The sequence below is a fragment of the Balaenoptera ricei genome, chromosome 6 (genome assembly GCF_028023285.1).
Source record: "Balaenoptera ricei isolate mBalRic1 chromosome 6, mBalRic1.hap2, whole genome shotgun sequence".
In the NCBI taxonomy this organism is placed as follows: Eukaryota; Metazoa; Chordata; class Mammalia; order Artiodactyla; family Balaenopteridae; genus Balaenoptera; species Balaenoptera ricei.
This window is the reverse complement of record NC_082644.1, coordinates 88,599,607-88,615,608: the sequence shown is the minus strand read 5'-3', so window position 1 is coordinate 88,615,608 and position 16,002 is coordinate 88,599,607. Positions and strand designations below refer to the sequence as shown.

General features: G+C 47.4%; 1 protein-coding gene across 1 annotated transcript in view; it reads right to left on the bottom strand.

Moving 5' to 3' along the window:
* CCDC180 (coiled-coil domain containing 180) overlaps window positions 1-16,002 on the bottom strand; it is a 118,575-nt gene that overhangs the window by 18,774 nt on the left and 83,799 nt on the right. Inside the window, 12 exon segments of the mRNA XM_059926676.1 lie at window positions 1,229-1,327; window positions 2,602-2,718; window positions 2,910-3,054; window positions 3,726-3,872; window positions 4,812-4,992; window positions 6,496-6,671; window positions 9,785-10,011; window positions 11,289-11,725; window positions 11,855-11,894; window positions 13,543-13,669; window positions 14,738-14,853; window positions 15,697-15,870. Of these exon segments, the coding sequence (XP_059782659.1) occupies window positions 1,229-1,327; window positions 2,602-2,718; window positions 2,910-3,054; window positions 3,726-3,872; window positions 4,812-4,992; window positions 6,496-6,671; window positions 9,785-10,011; window positions 11,289-11,725; window positions 11,855-11,894; window positions 13,543-13,669; window positions 14,738-14,853; window positions 15,697-15,870 (1,986 nt within the window).

The window sequence follows — 16,002 nt, the reverse complement described above, 5'->3', positions numbered from 1 at the left end:
CCCTGCCTTTCTGCACCCAGCAGCCAGAAGGTCTTCTTTAACGTGGCACTGAGCACACGGCCCTGGCCACACCCTTCCCTGGTCCCCACCGCCTTCACCGAACATCTGATGCATTGCTTCCGTCTCCTGATCACCACCTGGCAGAAGTGTCCAACCAGTGTCCTCTGCCAACACAGGACCACCCACCCGCTCAAGCTCATGCTCCCCACCCCATGCCAGGGTCTGTGCAAGCCCCCAGGTACCCTGCCCAGTGCCCTGACACATCAGATAGGAAGTGAGGAAATGTGGGAGAGCAAATGCTTCTGCTCTGAAGAGAGAGAGTTGTCCCTAAAGGGCCTGCAGAAGGGGTCACAGCAGATTAAGCTGGTTTTCCCCTGCTCCCCCCGTGTATGTGTAGAAACATCTGCACGAAAACACAAGAGGTTACACGGGACCTCCACTCTGTGCTTCGTGGATGTTCAAACTTTTTTCACCAAGCACATGTAACTATGCAAGAAAAAGCAGCAAAGATAGAAAAATAAATGTCCTCTCAGTGCTAATAACAATAAAATCTCAACTTAGTCACTGAAATGGAAGACAGAACCCCTGGCCAGGACATCTGGTTCTCGAGTGCCTGGTTGAACTGTGGAGAAAAGATTACTTGGAGTGGCCAGGGTGCAGGTGGCACAAGGGACAGAGACATGCACTAGAAGCAGAAAAACAAGCAAGTCAGCAACGTAAACACGCAGAGACCCGCTACGCTGGTCAGGGCCTGGCAGGCACGTGGAACCTCGCTTCTCCCAGACTTCGCTACAATTTGGACTTTCCACAGCTTATACACAGAAAATGGAAGTAACCAATTTATGTGCAATGGTCAAAACAAAAGGAAAATCAAACAAAAGGTGGTTGTTCAGAGGGCAGAGTCCTGCCTCTGTTATTCATCCAGGGCTGTGTTCCAATTACAGGGAGGGAGGCCTGGTGACATTAGAGGGGGAGGGAGGCCAGACTCAAGCCCCTGTGCTCACTGGCCTCGAGATGCCTGCCTGGGAGGTGCTAGGGGCCGGGGGCAATGGCTGTTTTCTCTTCTCGTCCTTAATTCCATTGAATAAAACAGGAGTTAAGTAGGAAGACTAAGAGGCCCCGCTGGTAGTGGAGAAATCTTGACCACAGATGTAAGTTTATTTCCGGTTTACGATTCTGGCCTGATGCAGCTTTACTATTCATAGCTTAGTATCCACTGAGCACTTACTTTTTCATCTCCCCTTGAGCTTCGGCACATTTGTACCTTGCTTTGAAGCTGTTCCAGAGAAGAATTTAATCCATCTGTTTGCAAATTGGATTTTGCCACCTAGAAAAACCAGAGGTTCTGAGATTTGTTTCTAGAATACTTATTTTGATCAAGAAAATGTTCCGCAAATCATTATCTGAGAGGTGGATTAAGTACCGAAAAAATGAAATCGGGGGAAAAATGCACAGTCGTATCAGAAACTCGATCAATGCAAATTTAAAGGACTTTTTTTTACTGTCAAATAGTAAGTTTTAAAAATAAAACTGGCAACCTGCAGTACTGGTTGAGGGCGTTAGGAGGACACACTCATGCCCTATTGGTGAGGGGATGTCTGTACAAGCCACCTGAAAAGTACAAAGAGCCTTAAAACATTCATGCTCTAACCCAGTAATTCCAGCTCTGGGAGGCACCCTATGGACATCATCAGAGTTTCCAGTGCAAGCATGTCTAACACACCATTGTGTATATAATAAGTGAAACCCACCAAATGTTCCTCCAAAAAGGAATGGTTAAGTAAAAATGGCAACCCATTCGGGAGAGAGAAACCATCAAAGTGATGTTTTTGAAGAAACTTTTCAAGATTATACAGCTTAAAAAACTGTAATAAATAGCACCCTTCCCTTGTCCCCACTGCCCTCACCCTCACTCCAGCACCAGGAGCCCAGCTCACACGGCCCTGCTGACCCGGCCCCCGCTCCAGCCTCATTGCTCCCCACTTTTTCTTGCTTGAGCTCTCTCTCCCCTTGGCTCCAGCTCCCCAGGATTTTTTTCACGATCTCTCCAGGACACTGCTCCCCACCCTCCTGCCTGGCTGGCTCTTCCTTCGCCATCAAGCCTTGGGAAACACCACTTTCCTAGTCCAGGTGAAATCCTCTACTCTACGTCCCCACGCACCTCACACAGCCCTCATGGCCTCTGTAGCACAGGTGGCCTGGCATGGTTAAGGCCTGAATTTCTGGTGTCAGTCAGACCTGGGTTCACATTTTGGCTCCACCATTTAAGAACACTGTGTTCTTGCCCTAAGTCACTTAATGACTCTCTGCCTCAGTTTCTTTATCTCTAAAATGGGGATAAGAACGGTACTTGCCTCACAGCTCTTGTGAGGACTCACACAGTTAATCAAAATAAGCCCACTGGCAGGCTGCATGGTGCATAGTAACTCAGTGGATGTTAGAAACTATTACGATTTAATCTCTGACTTCCTGGCTGGAGTGCAAGTCCCATGGGGCAGAGACCACACCAGTATCCCCCGCACCTGGGACAGTGCCTCGCATGCAGGTGTGTGTGATAAACGTCAAGTCCCGTGTGGCAGATGAAGAATGAATCTGTCCTACCTCGCACTTGATGTTCACTTGTAGATTTGTCAGCAACCGCTGGATTTTCTCTATGAAAATAAGGTCCACAGACAGGTTATGGAATTTACTTTCAAACTTGTTGATGACATCATTAGCCTTAAAGAAAGAGAAAAAGTAAAGGAGTGGGGCTTAATTTGGAACTTTTGGACTTTAGAAGCAGAGGGGGACAGGCTCAGTTAATGGTTGGAAAGGGGGCTTGACCAGCCTATCAGGCAGTGAGCAAGGCAACCACCTTGTAAGCGGGTATCAGGGGAGCCTGGCTAGAGGTCGTGGTGGGGCCTGCTCACCTGGTCCAGGTACTCGCTCTCCATCTTCTCCATGTTGATCATGATTAAATTTTCAACATACTCTATCCGGGCAGCTTCCTTCTCCAGTCGATGACACAGTGAGTCAATTTCTTCAGAAGAAAAGTTGCCTCCCTCTGAGAACAATCTGAAAATAATTGGGGAGAAATAAAAGCCACTGATCAGACCTGAACCTTTCCACCCAGTCCAAATACTGTGGTTGACAAGGCTTTAGATTAAAAGTACAAGATCATGGAAAAACAAATGCAGGTAACTCAAGGACAGAAGCAGGGAAACAACCCAAATGTCCATCAAGGGATGAATGGATAAACAAAATTTGGTACATCCACACAATGGAATATTACTGAGACTTAAGAAGGAATGAAATTCTGACAGATGCTGTGACATGGATGAGCATTGAAGACATTATGCTAAGTGAAAAAAACAGACACACAAAAGAACAAATATGGTGTGATTTCACTTCTATGAGGTCTCTAGAGTAGTCAAATTCATAGAGACCGAAAATAGAATGGTGGTTCCCAGGGGCTGGGGGAGGGCAAAATGGGCAGTTAGTGTTTAAGTTAGTGTTTAGAGATTCAGTTTGTGAGGATGAAAATGTTCTGGAGATGGATGGTGGTGATGGTTGCACAACAGTGTGAATGTACTTAATGCCAGTGAACTGTACACCTAAAATGGTTAAAATGGATCATTTTATGTTACGGATATTTTGTCCCTATTAAAAAATGGAGGGGCAAACAAGACCACCTCTCAATAGAGAAAGCCCAGTGGCCCACAGAGGCCCCAGATGCTGGCTCTCACCTGCAGTGCCTGACAAACTCAACGTTGGTGTAGCGAAGCTTGCCCAGGCTCTCCTCCAGGTACTGGCGGAAGCTGCGCAGGGACACCTGGAAGACGTCGACGTAGCTGAGCAGTTCCCGGTGCAGAGTGCTGCTGAGAGTGATCAGCCTGGGGGACATGGGAGGGCAGGGTGGTGACCTGGGCACGGGCGGGCAGCCTGGGAGGTGGCTTGAGCTCCACAGGCCATGCCCAGCTGTGGGGTCACCAGAACCACTGCCTGTCTTCTCTGGGTAGAAAAAGAGGCCTTAGAAGGAAGTTCATGATGCCAGTGCGTGTGGGGCTCTCAGTGAGCTGGACCAGAGGGCAGCCCTCTCCTCTGTCCGGCCCCTGCCACCAGATTGCTAAGAGAATCCCCAGGTCCTACTGGCTCCGCCCCCTCCTCCCTCCACCCGCTCTCTCTAACTCACTCCCACAGACGTGGCTCCTGGAGCCCGGGACTTCCTGAGAGAGCAGGCTGCAGGTTTCCTCTTTACACCCAAGTCCACCCTAACCAGCTCCCTCTTGTGCACCTGACCACGGTACAGACACCTGTGAGGGCTCCTCACCGGTGACCTGACGGAGGCCTCCCTGGGCACACCGCAGCCTCACCTCAAATCCCTGAGGGGCCTCCTGGGACCCCTCACTCTGCCCTGAGAGCAGGGCATCCCCACCTCGAGCTGGGCCAGTGCTCCTCTCCGACGGGAGAACCCTGCCCCCTCCCCACCTTTCTCCATCCCAGGCCCGAGAGCCTCCTGCAGGAAGCTCTTCCTGATTTCTCCTGATAGGAGCGGTCTTTCCCACCACGGACGTTTCAGGGCACATCATCTGCACCCCTGCACTCTGACCACAGGCACCCTTTTCTCTCTTCGGCTGCTCCCCCACCCCCAGCGCCCAGCCCCCGGCCAGATGCTTCATACAGTTGCACCCTTGTGAAGAGGTGAAAACCCTTCTGGAAACCCTGACCCTTCTATTATCCACAGGGGTTGGGGGAACCACTCCTTTGAGAACAGCCACCTGGCTGGGATTCTAGGGCCACGAGGCTACAGCTGAGACCCCCGGTGCTCTTACTTCTGGCTCTTGGTGGCGTTCAAGAAGATGTGTTCCATGTCGTAAATCTTGCGCTGGAAGTTTCTGCTCCTCATGTTCTGCTCCTCTTGGAACTGGCAGAACATCATCCTCTCCTTCCTCAGCGTCTCCATCACCCCCGCACAGTGGCTGTCCAGCTGCTCTTGGTGAAGCAAGAGTTCAGCTGGAAAAGGACAAGGGGAGATGAGGCCCTCCAGGATCTCAAGTCAGCTCAGGACAGCGCTTTCCTGGACAGTGATGTGCCTCTCCCAGGCCAGCTGCAGAGCAGGAAACTTTCAGGCCAAGGTCCCTTATCCTGTCCCCACTGCCCTCCCCGGGGCCTGGCCTGGGAATGGACACAGATCTCAGGGAGGCCAATGTGAGACAGCCCTGGGTCTGTAACTGGAGAGGAGCATCTGGCCGGCTGTGATCAGGGAGATGCCTGCTGGTGGAGATACCCTGCCTGCAGCAGGAACAAAGCCTGGGAGACGGAGAGCACCTCCCACCCCAGGAGCAGGTGGGATGGGTGTTGGGGAGGGCAGGGATCTTGATGCGAGGGCCTGGGAGAAAATAGCCAGCACAAAGCTGGGCAGTTGGCATGTGTCCCTTTATATCAGTGGCTTCTCATTTCCAATGAGCCTCAGTTACAATGGACTTCAAGAGCTCCATCATAGGCCTTTAGAGTTAGCAGAGAGCCCCAGCTCACCTCATCTCACCTCCTACTTCCTGGAGTGGAGGAAGTGCTGTGGTCTCAGCTCTGCCAAAAACCAATGGTGGGATTCTGGGGCTTTGCTTCTCCAGCCTCGTTTTTCACATTATGCACTGGGCCAGGAGCCAGGAAAGGGGGAGGAAACCAGCCTTCAGGGAGCATCTTTGTTTATATTTATAATTAATGCACACATTTCCCATATGAGGACAACGAGGTTCCAAAAGTCAAGCTGGTCTCCCAAGGCCACAAGCATTGGGCCTCTGGAGTCCACACTCTTTCGCTGCTCCAGGCAATAGGAGGCTGGGTGGGGTCACGTGGGGGCTCTCTGGAAGCTTTCAGGGTCAATAATGGAGCTTAAAGTGTGACTCGAGTAAAAACCTGACAGGAGCCGTTGAAGGATCCAAATAAAAGTGCCCTCCCTCCAATTAATGGAGCCCTCTGCCTTAGAGAGAAATGGCATGTCTTTTCAAGTGTTAAAAATTATAAGCTGAAAATAATGGCTACCACTTTTGGAGGTTCTGGCTTATGCCAGATGCTCATGATTCCTCACTGTACCATTTCAAGGAGAGTTAATTACCACCAACAGCATGCCCTCTGCAGGTTAGGAAGGGAACAGAGAGGTCAGGTAACCTGCCCAGAATCCCACAGCTAGACAGGTTGAGCCTGTTAGCTCTGATTCCTGAACTACAGGCTTGCCTCTAGGGCATCTGCCATGCAGGTGTGTGTCTGACAGGTGTGTGAGCATATCTGGGATCCACAAAGCTAAAATAGGACAATACTCTTCATTTCAGCATCTAACACCTTCTTTAAAAAAACCTTAAATGAGGATTCTGAGTACAACCTTCTCTGCCAACCTGGGAGGTACGAACCCTCACGCACATCTTCCAACGTATGATGACAACATGCTAAGCATTGTGTGGTACAAGCTGCTAATGAACGTGGGGCTGCAATGGCACAGACACCGGGGGTCTGCGGTACCTGCCCTGACGTTGTGGATGTCCTTTTCAATGAGCTGGGCTCTTGGCTGGTGCAGGTGCAGACGCAGCTCCAGTTCTGAATCCAGCTCATCAATCTTGGTGGCCACGATGACCCGGGCATTGAGGGCACATTGGTCAAACCACTTCTCTAAGTGCTCAAAAAAGCCAGCTCGAAGCCTAAGGGAGAGACCAGCGAGGGTCAGCAATTGTGACCAGGGAGATATCTTTCCACACTGATACTTAAAGTGCTTCCCCCTTCTACTCCTTCTTCTTTATTTTATTTCCCACTACATTATATCTCTTTGTTTGGGTGGACCATCATTCATTTAGCCAGACCCTCTGCTAAAGGACATTGGGTGGTTTCCAACCATTTGTTCTTACAAAGAAGACTGCAATGAATAACCTCGTACATATGTCAAGTGTAGAACAATTTCTATAGGATAAATTCCCTGAAAGGGAACTACTGAATCAAAGCCTGAAATACATTTGTGGATCTGGTAGATACGGCCAAACTGCTTCTGTTGCAAGGCAACTTGAACTCCCATCAACAATGAATAAAAGTTCCTATTTATCCATAGCTTCAGAATGTATTGTCAAACTCTTGAATTTGACAATTTTGTCATATTATGACTGAGATTGAGCATATTTTCATGTGTTTAAGACTATTAAATTTCTTTTTCTGTGTACTATACATTAATATCTTTTGTCCATCATTCTAGTGTGTAGTTGCCTTTTTTCTTATTAATTTCTAGGATCTCTTTATGTATTGGGAACATAAGGTCCTTTGACTGAGATGTGAGTTGCAAATATTCTTCCCAGTTTATTATTTCATCCTGTTAAAATGTAGAGTGATTTTCTTGGCTATATATTGTTAAGATGTTGGTTCTCTCCAAATGTGTCTACACATCCAATACAATAACAATTAAAAGCTCGGCAAATGCCTTCTTTCGGAAACTGATGGGCTGATTTCAAACTTATATAGAAATACAAAGGGCCAAGGATAGTCAAAACAATCTTGGAGGACGTCAAGGTTGGAGGACTTACACCACCAGATAATAAGACTTAATATAAAGCTACAGTAATCAATCAGGGGGAGGTGGTGATGCGAGGCCTGGCAGAGCAGTGGAGAGAGGAGAGTCTTCTCAAATGGCCTGGGGTCAGCTGGTTATCCATATGGGAAAGAAATGAATCTGACTCCTACCTCATACATAAACAAAAATCAATTCCAGTTGAATTGTACATCTAACTATGAAAGTTTAAAACTATAACATTTATGGTAGATAACACAGGAGAACATTTTCATGACCTTGGGGCAAGCAAAGATATCTTAGATAAGACAGAAATTACCCTAACCCTAGTGAAAAAAACTGATGACTAGGACCTTATTAAAAGGATTTCTGTTCATCAAAAGATACCTTTAAGAGAGTAAAAAAGGCAAGCACAGAGAGGGGATGAACATTTGCCATGTATTTAACTAACAAAAAAACTCATATCTGAGATAGATAACTCACATAAATTAATAAGACATAAGATAGGCAATCCACCAGGAAAAAAATGGGCAAAAAATTTGGCTAGGCATTTCACAGAAAGATTACTAAATGGCCAATAGGTATATGACAAGGTACACAGCATTGTTACTCATCAGGAAAATGCTAATTAAAACCACAATGAAACACCACTACACATACACCAGAATGGCTAAAATAAAAACTACTGACAAAACCAAGTGAGGATGTGGAGCAACTGGAACTCTCATACGTTGCTGTAAACTGTTAAAACAAAACCACTTTTGAAACCTCTTTGGCAGTATCTTTTGGTTATATCTCCTCTGAGACAGATGGACCAAAAGATAGATGGACATACATATAAGTCAATTTCCCAACAATTCCACTCTTAGTTATATATCTAACAGAAATGTATACACATGTTCACCAAAAGAAGCCGGACATAAAAGAATACATTCTATGTGATTCCATTTAAATAAGTTCAAAAACAAGCAAAACTAATTCAGAAGTTAGAATATTTGTTATCCTTGGGTAAGGGAGGGCAGTGATGTGAGATGGGTACATGAAGGGGGTTGGTAGTGCTGTCTTTCCTGTGGGTACTGATTACTGGGTGTGTTCCCTTTGGGTAATTAATTGAGCTATACGCTCATAATTTCCATACTTTTCGGTATGTATGCTATGCTTCAACATTCAAATCCAATCCGTTGAACACAGAACTATTTTTTTGGTTGGTCCCAAGGCCAGATGGCATAGTGTTTGGTTCAAAACTCTGGAATTACAGGGTCTAGGTTCATATCCTGGATTTAACTACTTCCTATCTCAGAGATCTCGTCCAAGTTATTAATTCTGAGCTTCAGTTTCTAGAATCACCTGTAAAATGAGCTAATTACAGTACCCTTCTCTTAGTTATTGAGAGTATTAAACTTTCTCAATAAATATTAGCTCCGATGGTGGTCCTTGCTTTTCTTCATTCCCTGGTCTATGGAGAGGGCAGACAATGGCCTGTGACAGAGGAAGGAGGAGGATGAGGTTCAAGTCAGAAGACATTTTCAAGGTGAGATGATGCTGAGGTGAAGGAGAATAGAGTCCAAAGGCCTGACTTTACTCCTTCTACTCCCTGCCTCTGGTCTCCTGTCCATGTGTAAACATGGGAGGTAGACTAACCAGGTGATCTCTAGCTGGTTAGTCCTAGCTATGACACTGTAGTATCAGGAGAACAATGCAAATGCTATCCAAGAGCCAAATGCAAATTTTCACATTTGTTCCAAATTCAAACATAAAGGACCAGAAAGAAATTTGGGAGTTAGGGGCGGTAAATGTTCAGTGGTAAAATTATTCTATATTCTTCATTGTACTTTTTTCAATTTTCTACATTAAATGTGTCACATAACCAGAGCAAAATACCATACTGATATACTCATAACTATGGTCTATATCTATATAATTTTCCTAAAAAAGAAAAGAAAAGGAACTCTAATATTAACAGACATGCCAGGATCTAGAACCCAGAAACACCTTGTAGGGAAAACCCTGTTTCTTATGTATTGATACAAGGCCCAGGCCAGCAAGTCATCCTGGGACAGACAGAGGGCTCACTCTCATAGAGGATATCTGTGACTGCAAAAAATCCCTGGACATCTGCTACTTCGTGTTGTGTTTCTCATCTCTACCCTCAGTTACCTACGTGTTTTCTTTTCCATCGAAACTAGTCCAATCTTCCATTATACTATTTCACCTTGTTAATAAAACTCAAGGAGAATGAGAATAAAAGGGTTTTCTACTCACTGTTTCTTAATTTTTAAAACTAGTCTGGACGGAATGATCACTTGTTCTAGGACCTTGGCACTGGAACTGTCATTGAATAGAATGTCAGAAACGTTGGAATGGGGCCTCTTGCTACTCTCTTCTTGTTCCAGGGGCAGGAAGACAAAGTAAGTGTTCCCACTGGAGGTTGTGAAGGACTCCATTTCCTCGTGGGAGACCGCTCCCAGACTCTCTTCCTGGGCTCTGACCTAAGCAGAAAACAAGACTTTAGACTTGCCATCATCAAACAGACTTGGTGATCCTACCACAGGTTCCTTGACATCAGCGGTTGTAAACCTGTGGGACAAATCTTGCCTATAATTGCTTTTTGCCCATACAGTGCCTTTTAAAATTGGGAAATTCCACCTAAAAATCTGGATTTCTGATTTCTTTTAAAAATGAGAAAATCTGGCAATTCTGAGCCTACATTCCCACAGGGCATTGTTGGCTGGAAGTGAATAATGGCTGCATGGCTGCCATCGACTGAACATTGATGTCCCTCCAAAATTCATATCCCCAGTGTGTTGGTAATTGTAGGTGGGCATTGGGAGGTTATTAGGTCATGTAGGCAGAGCCGTCCCTCATGAATGGGGTTAGTGCCCTTATAAAAGAGATCTCAGAGAGCTCTTGCCCCTTCCACCATGTAAGGACACAGAAAAAAGGCAGCCGTTTGTGAACCAAGAAGTAGGCCCTCACCAGACACTGAAGTTGCCAGCGCCTGGATCTTGAATTCCCGGCCTCCAGAACTGTGAGAAATAAATGTCTGTTGTTTATAAGCCACCCAGCCTGTGGTGTTCTGTTAGCGCAGCCTGAAAGGACTAAGACAGTAGTTTCTCTCATGTGGCACTATTTTACACTTGGTGTCCAGCCCTCTTTTCTATTACATGCCTGTGGGCATTTGAGTTTGGGGTCCCTGTTCAAAAAGAGGTCTCATATGCCAATTCTTCCACGGCAATATAGGAAAAGAGTCTTTTGTAATTTCATGATTATGGAATTCAAATTACTCTTCTGTGAGTTTGAATGTGTTTTGAGGACAAAATTTATTAATATGAGAGTTACTTCCCTAATTAATTATTAATAGAGAGTTACTCTAAGGAGAGCTATCTGCCAACTTGGATATGGATCTTTTTTCTTACATAAGCAGAGAATGGGAAGAGAGAAGGAATGGAGAGGCTAAGTTGGTCTACACAATAAAGAGGAGCTGGGAAAGAGGGAGGACCAGGGAGGGATGAGGAAAGTTGAGGGGTGACTTCAGAGTAGGTTGCAAGATGGGATGTGAGGAGAGGAAGGTGAATTTTAAAAAGCATTGCTGTGAGATAAGAATTGGATCCCTGCTGACAAAAATAAAAGGTGTGCATACATTTGTTATTCTCTATATGTACCCCAGTGGAGACTGCGCCACTGGGGACCCCAGCTTGTACTAGGGACACACGGAGTGAACACAGCACACCTTCCATACCCAAGAGTGAATCCGCTGCTGGCCTACCTCATCCATAGATGAACTCTCACGCTCTTCCTTCTCCTCCTCCTCTTCCTCCTCTTCCTCCTCCTCCTCCCTCTCCTCCTCCACCTTTTCCTTCTTCTCCTCCTCTTCTTCTTCATGAACCATCATGTTTGCCTGGTTTGGGGGTGATTTTAAGGAGCTGTCTCTTTCAACCTGCATTTCTTCTAATCCCGGAATAGAGTCCTCTCTGGACTCATCCATCTCTTCACTCAGTACAGACTTTTCCTGTGGGCTTACTACCACCTCTTGAGTGGTGGGGGACTCGATTTCTCGATCTTCTTCTTCTTCTATCTCTTCCGCTGGCCTGAGGGAACTCGTTTCCCTACTTACGCTTTCCTCACCTTTGCTCATGTCTGCTTTAGGCCTCTGTTTACCCCTCAGTTTTCTCATTCTCTCCTGGAATTGCTTTTCATGTGGTTCTGTTGATGACCAAGCCCAAAGCACAGGAAGAGACAGGTTACCAATGCAGCCTGATTGGGCCTCCCCAGTCCCCCAGATATACAAGCGTGGAGTCGGGGAGACTCAGACTTGAATTGTAAAAGTGTTACCTGGTGCCCTCAATCGGAAAATGACTTCACCCTCCAAGTTCTACAAGGCAAAAACACGGACACTGAATTAGCAGAGTGCCACTTCTGAGGGCATATCTTTTCTTTTAAGGAAAAGGTCCCGCCCCTCCCCTTCTACATCTGATGCAGGCCTTGACCACTTATTTCAACAGGGGTAATCAGGGTGTTCCCAATCAGTTTTCCTTAATCCCAAGCAGGCTAGCAAAGCTTTCATCACACAGTGGCCATCACAGAATAAAATCTCATTCTGACACATTTTTAGTAGTGATCTGGAGCAAAAAACAAGAAAGTATAAATGGAGGGATGCAAACAAAGGGGCAGGAATCTGCTGCACCAGTGCTGGATGCAAACATGCAGAATGAACATGATTTACAGGATCTGGGAGCCCCCTCGTCAACACTACAAGTTCCCTCTCTCACAGGCTGCGGGTGAAGTTGTGGATATAGTGTGCCATGGGTAAGAGTGGATCTGAATTCCAGCTCCTCACAAGCTGGGTGACCTTGGGCAAGCCCCTTAAACCCTACGGGCTCAGTGTCCTCCCTGTGACACGGAGACCACAGTAGCACCTACACTTTAACCCAGGCAACCAGACTGACCTCAAAGGTAGTGAGCTTCACCACCGACAGCTTGAGTTCCACCTCAACCCAGGTGCCACACGAAGCATTTACGAGCAATTGGGACAGGGATCCCTGCTGAGGGGAGGGATTCTCTGAGGAGTCAGGAACCCCACGCCTATAGGAAACCCTCACCAAGTTCAGTGTCAGCCACAAGTATCTTCAGCCCTGGCCGTGCAGGACTCTGGGTGCGTGTGTGGGAAAAAGCCAACTCTGGGAGAGTCAGACCAGGACGCTCCGGGCATTCGTGCATTTACCAGGGAGCACTCAGTGTGTCTGAATAATGTGCAGGACACTGCTGAGGGCAGTCGAAGCTGGACGAAAGTTAGGAGGGCACACCTGCCCCTCAAGAAAACCCCTTCCAGTAGGATGCCCTGAACTCCTGCATTTGACAGCGACCAACGTACAAGCACGTTCAGGGGAAGGAGAGGTGATGGGGTGAGGAAAGGGAGATGAGGGTCAGAGTGAGTGGGTGGGATCTTGTCACTGGTAGTGGCTGGAAGTATGGGTGGCTTTGGGGTGTGTGGAAACAGAAGGATCCCAGCAGAGGAGCAGGGTGAGGAAGGGCAGGGGGCAGTGGCAGTTGCAGGAACAGTGAGGAGTTTGCTGAAGCAGGGAGAGTCAGGGAGGGAACCAGATGCGGGGGGCCTCTGAGGTCATCTAGGGACTGTGGGCTGGGTTTGGTAGGGGCTGCAGAGCTGGTGAGGGCCTTTTGAGCAGGAGAGTGGGTACATCAGAGCTGTATTTTAGGAGGGTTATGCAACAGTGGTGAGTTGGGTGAATGGAACTCAAAGAGTCACATAAATTAGCCTTTTAATTATAATTCCATTCAAGCCTGAGGCCTGGATTCTGAGCCTTTCAACCTCTTTTAATCTGAGAAGAGATGGTCTCTTTAGGAGACGCTTTTAGCTTCTCACTCCTTGATGTCCTGACATAGATTCTAACTCCCCACAGCCTAGAGAGGCATTCAAAATTGAGGCAAATAAGACCTAGAAGTCATCCTCTCCCCACTGCTTCTTGGTGAGCAGCTGGGATTTTTTGTATCTCTTTCCATACCTGTTCAAAGATTTCACGAACACAGAAGTGCTGGCTGAGGGTGGAGCTGTAGGAGTTGAGTTCCTTCAGTATGATCGCTGGGTACTCCATCACTTCCTTTGTCAGGAGGCCATGAAAACTCTCATACCTGGGAGGGAGGGAGATGAAACCACTGTCTAAGGGGGGTCAGCTGGGTGTGAGAGACCCCAGCCAAGAGCCATGCCTCGGACCGCATGGAGGTGGGCTTGTACCTGGCGTTTAGTTCTGCGCAGAGCTACTGCGTAGGTTTCCTTTTACAACAACAGTCTTTGGTTTGTTTTGCTATTTTTCTGATCATACAAAGAATACATACTCTTTGTAGAACATTTAGGAAACACATGCGAGAGAGTTCTCTGCATGTTGTAACATGGGTTCCCACTTCCTGTCTACTGTACTAACCCTGTCCTTGAACTTTACCTATATCATCCCATCAAGCACTCCAAAACCCCAAGGCCCAGACTTTTATCTGTTCCCTAGGTAAGAAGACCAAGGTTCAGAGGGTTACTTATTCGCTTTAAAACGTACTTCTGAACCTAAGTACTGCAGTCAATTGGCAGTGCAGTTCCATTTCTGTGAATAGTCCTTACAGAATTAGCTGTACAAAGGCACAAAGGTACAAGATAGTTCACAGGGAACTGTTTTTAATATTGAGAGATTGGCACCAGTCTTAAAAAGCTAATCAATTGGAGGATGGTTAAATCATTATGAAGCATCCATATTAATGAATGGATAGTCATTTAAAAATGAAAATAAAACTGCAGCCATAGAACAATTCTTATTTTAAAAACACTGTATGTGTATATATATATATCCACGTTTATAAATGTCTATGTTCACAAAAAGGACGAGTTGGGCAGAAATTAGGAGAATTTCCTACATGTTTGTATTTGTTAACTTTTTTTTTCTTTAACAAAGCATGTATGTTTTAAAATTTAAGAAGGTGGGGGGAGGGACCATGCTCTTGACCTTTAAACTACATGGCCTAGAAACCTTCCTCCATAAACTTTTCTGATCAAAGTTCTCCCTGAAACCTTTTGTGTTGGCTGAGGGTAGAGCTGCAAAGAACCACAATGTTCTCTGAAGTTGGAGGCATCATTGGGTTGGGCTCCTAGGCAGGCACCCTCTGATCTTGAATATGAATTCCAGGCCATCCCCTTCTGGAGTCTGGTCTGCCTACCTGCTTTTCATATTCTTCAGAAAATCTTTGGCCTTTTCCAGGTGTAACTTCAGGGTATTCTCACAGCTTTGCTGCCTCAGTTGGTCCAAGAGCTTATCGAGGTGAGCCTCCTGGGCCTGGAAGCCACACCCCAAACAGAAGGAAGCAGATGTGAGTTACCAGAGCTCGACGAGTGTACGTGACACGCAGAGACCCTGTCCCTGGAGCTGAGGTCCAGGTGCCCCGGGCAGGCTCTTTCCTACAAAAGGGGCACCCAAATGTACCACCACCCTTACTCTCACTGCTCTGGGCCTTTGGGCTCTTTTCCCTGCCTGGAATGTTCTTCTCTGTCTACTTTATATCCCTGGAGACCCCGCTTAGATGGGACTCCTCAGGGACATGTCCCTCACCCCCAGCCTGCCCGGGCAGGCCCCCGCTACACCTTCCGGAGGCACCTACTCCTTGCTCTCCTTCTCACCCGTTGTGCTTGACGTCAGATGCTGAGTGCACCCCTCCACCCCTAGACTGCGTGAAGGCAGGTGGCTGGGGGCCAGCACATGTCCTGTGGGGACAGGATGACTGCCAGAGGTAGATGCTCCACGCGCCCAGTCTGTCTGTCTCTCACGCAGACCCCCTCACAGACATGTCTGGATCCGGCACCCATCGCACAACCCGGACCTGACTCTGGCAGGATTCTTCTGCTCCCATGCAGCCCCGTGACCAAGGTGAGCCTCAGTTTCCTGTCTGCTCAAGTTTTATAGCTTGAGGTTTTACATTTGAGTCTAAGATATATTTGGGGTTAACTTTTCTATAAAAATAAAATACGGTGTGAAGTATGGATTGAAGTTCTTTTTCTTTGCTTTGCACCTGAACGCTGGCTGAGTTCACGGGCCACCAAGCAGAGCCACTGGGCAGCTGACAGTCTGGGTGTGGCCCTTCGCTCACGCCTCGTGGGGGCTACCTGGATGCCGGGCCCACACCTGGCTCTCGCGGCTGTGCTTCTGCCGCCGCCGCTCCATCCTCGTCTCGAGCTCCAGCTCCTGCATCGGCAGCATGCTCCGACGCACCTCCCACAGCTGCACAGCCTCCTGGAAATAGCTGAAGAGACCTGAGCTCTGCCGCTCTGTCTGCTTCGCCACGGCCTCGAAGGATTTCTGCAGTGGCAGAACCCAGAGAACGGGACTTAAGTGCCAACCGGCCCAGGCTGAGGAGAAGAGTCCCACTCACGGGGCTCCCTCGCCGGCCAGTGGAGGCCCATGTCACTGGCCGTCACTGCCTGGGCACCA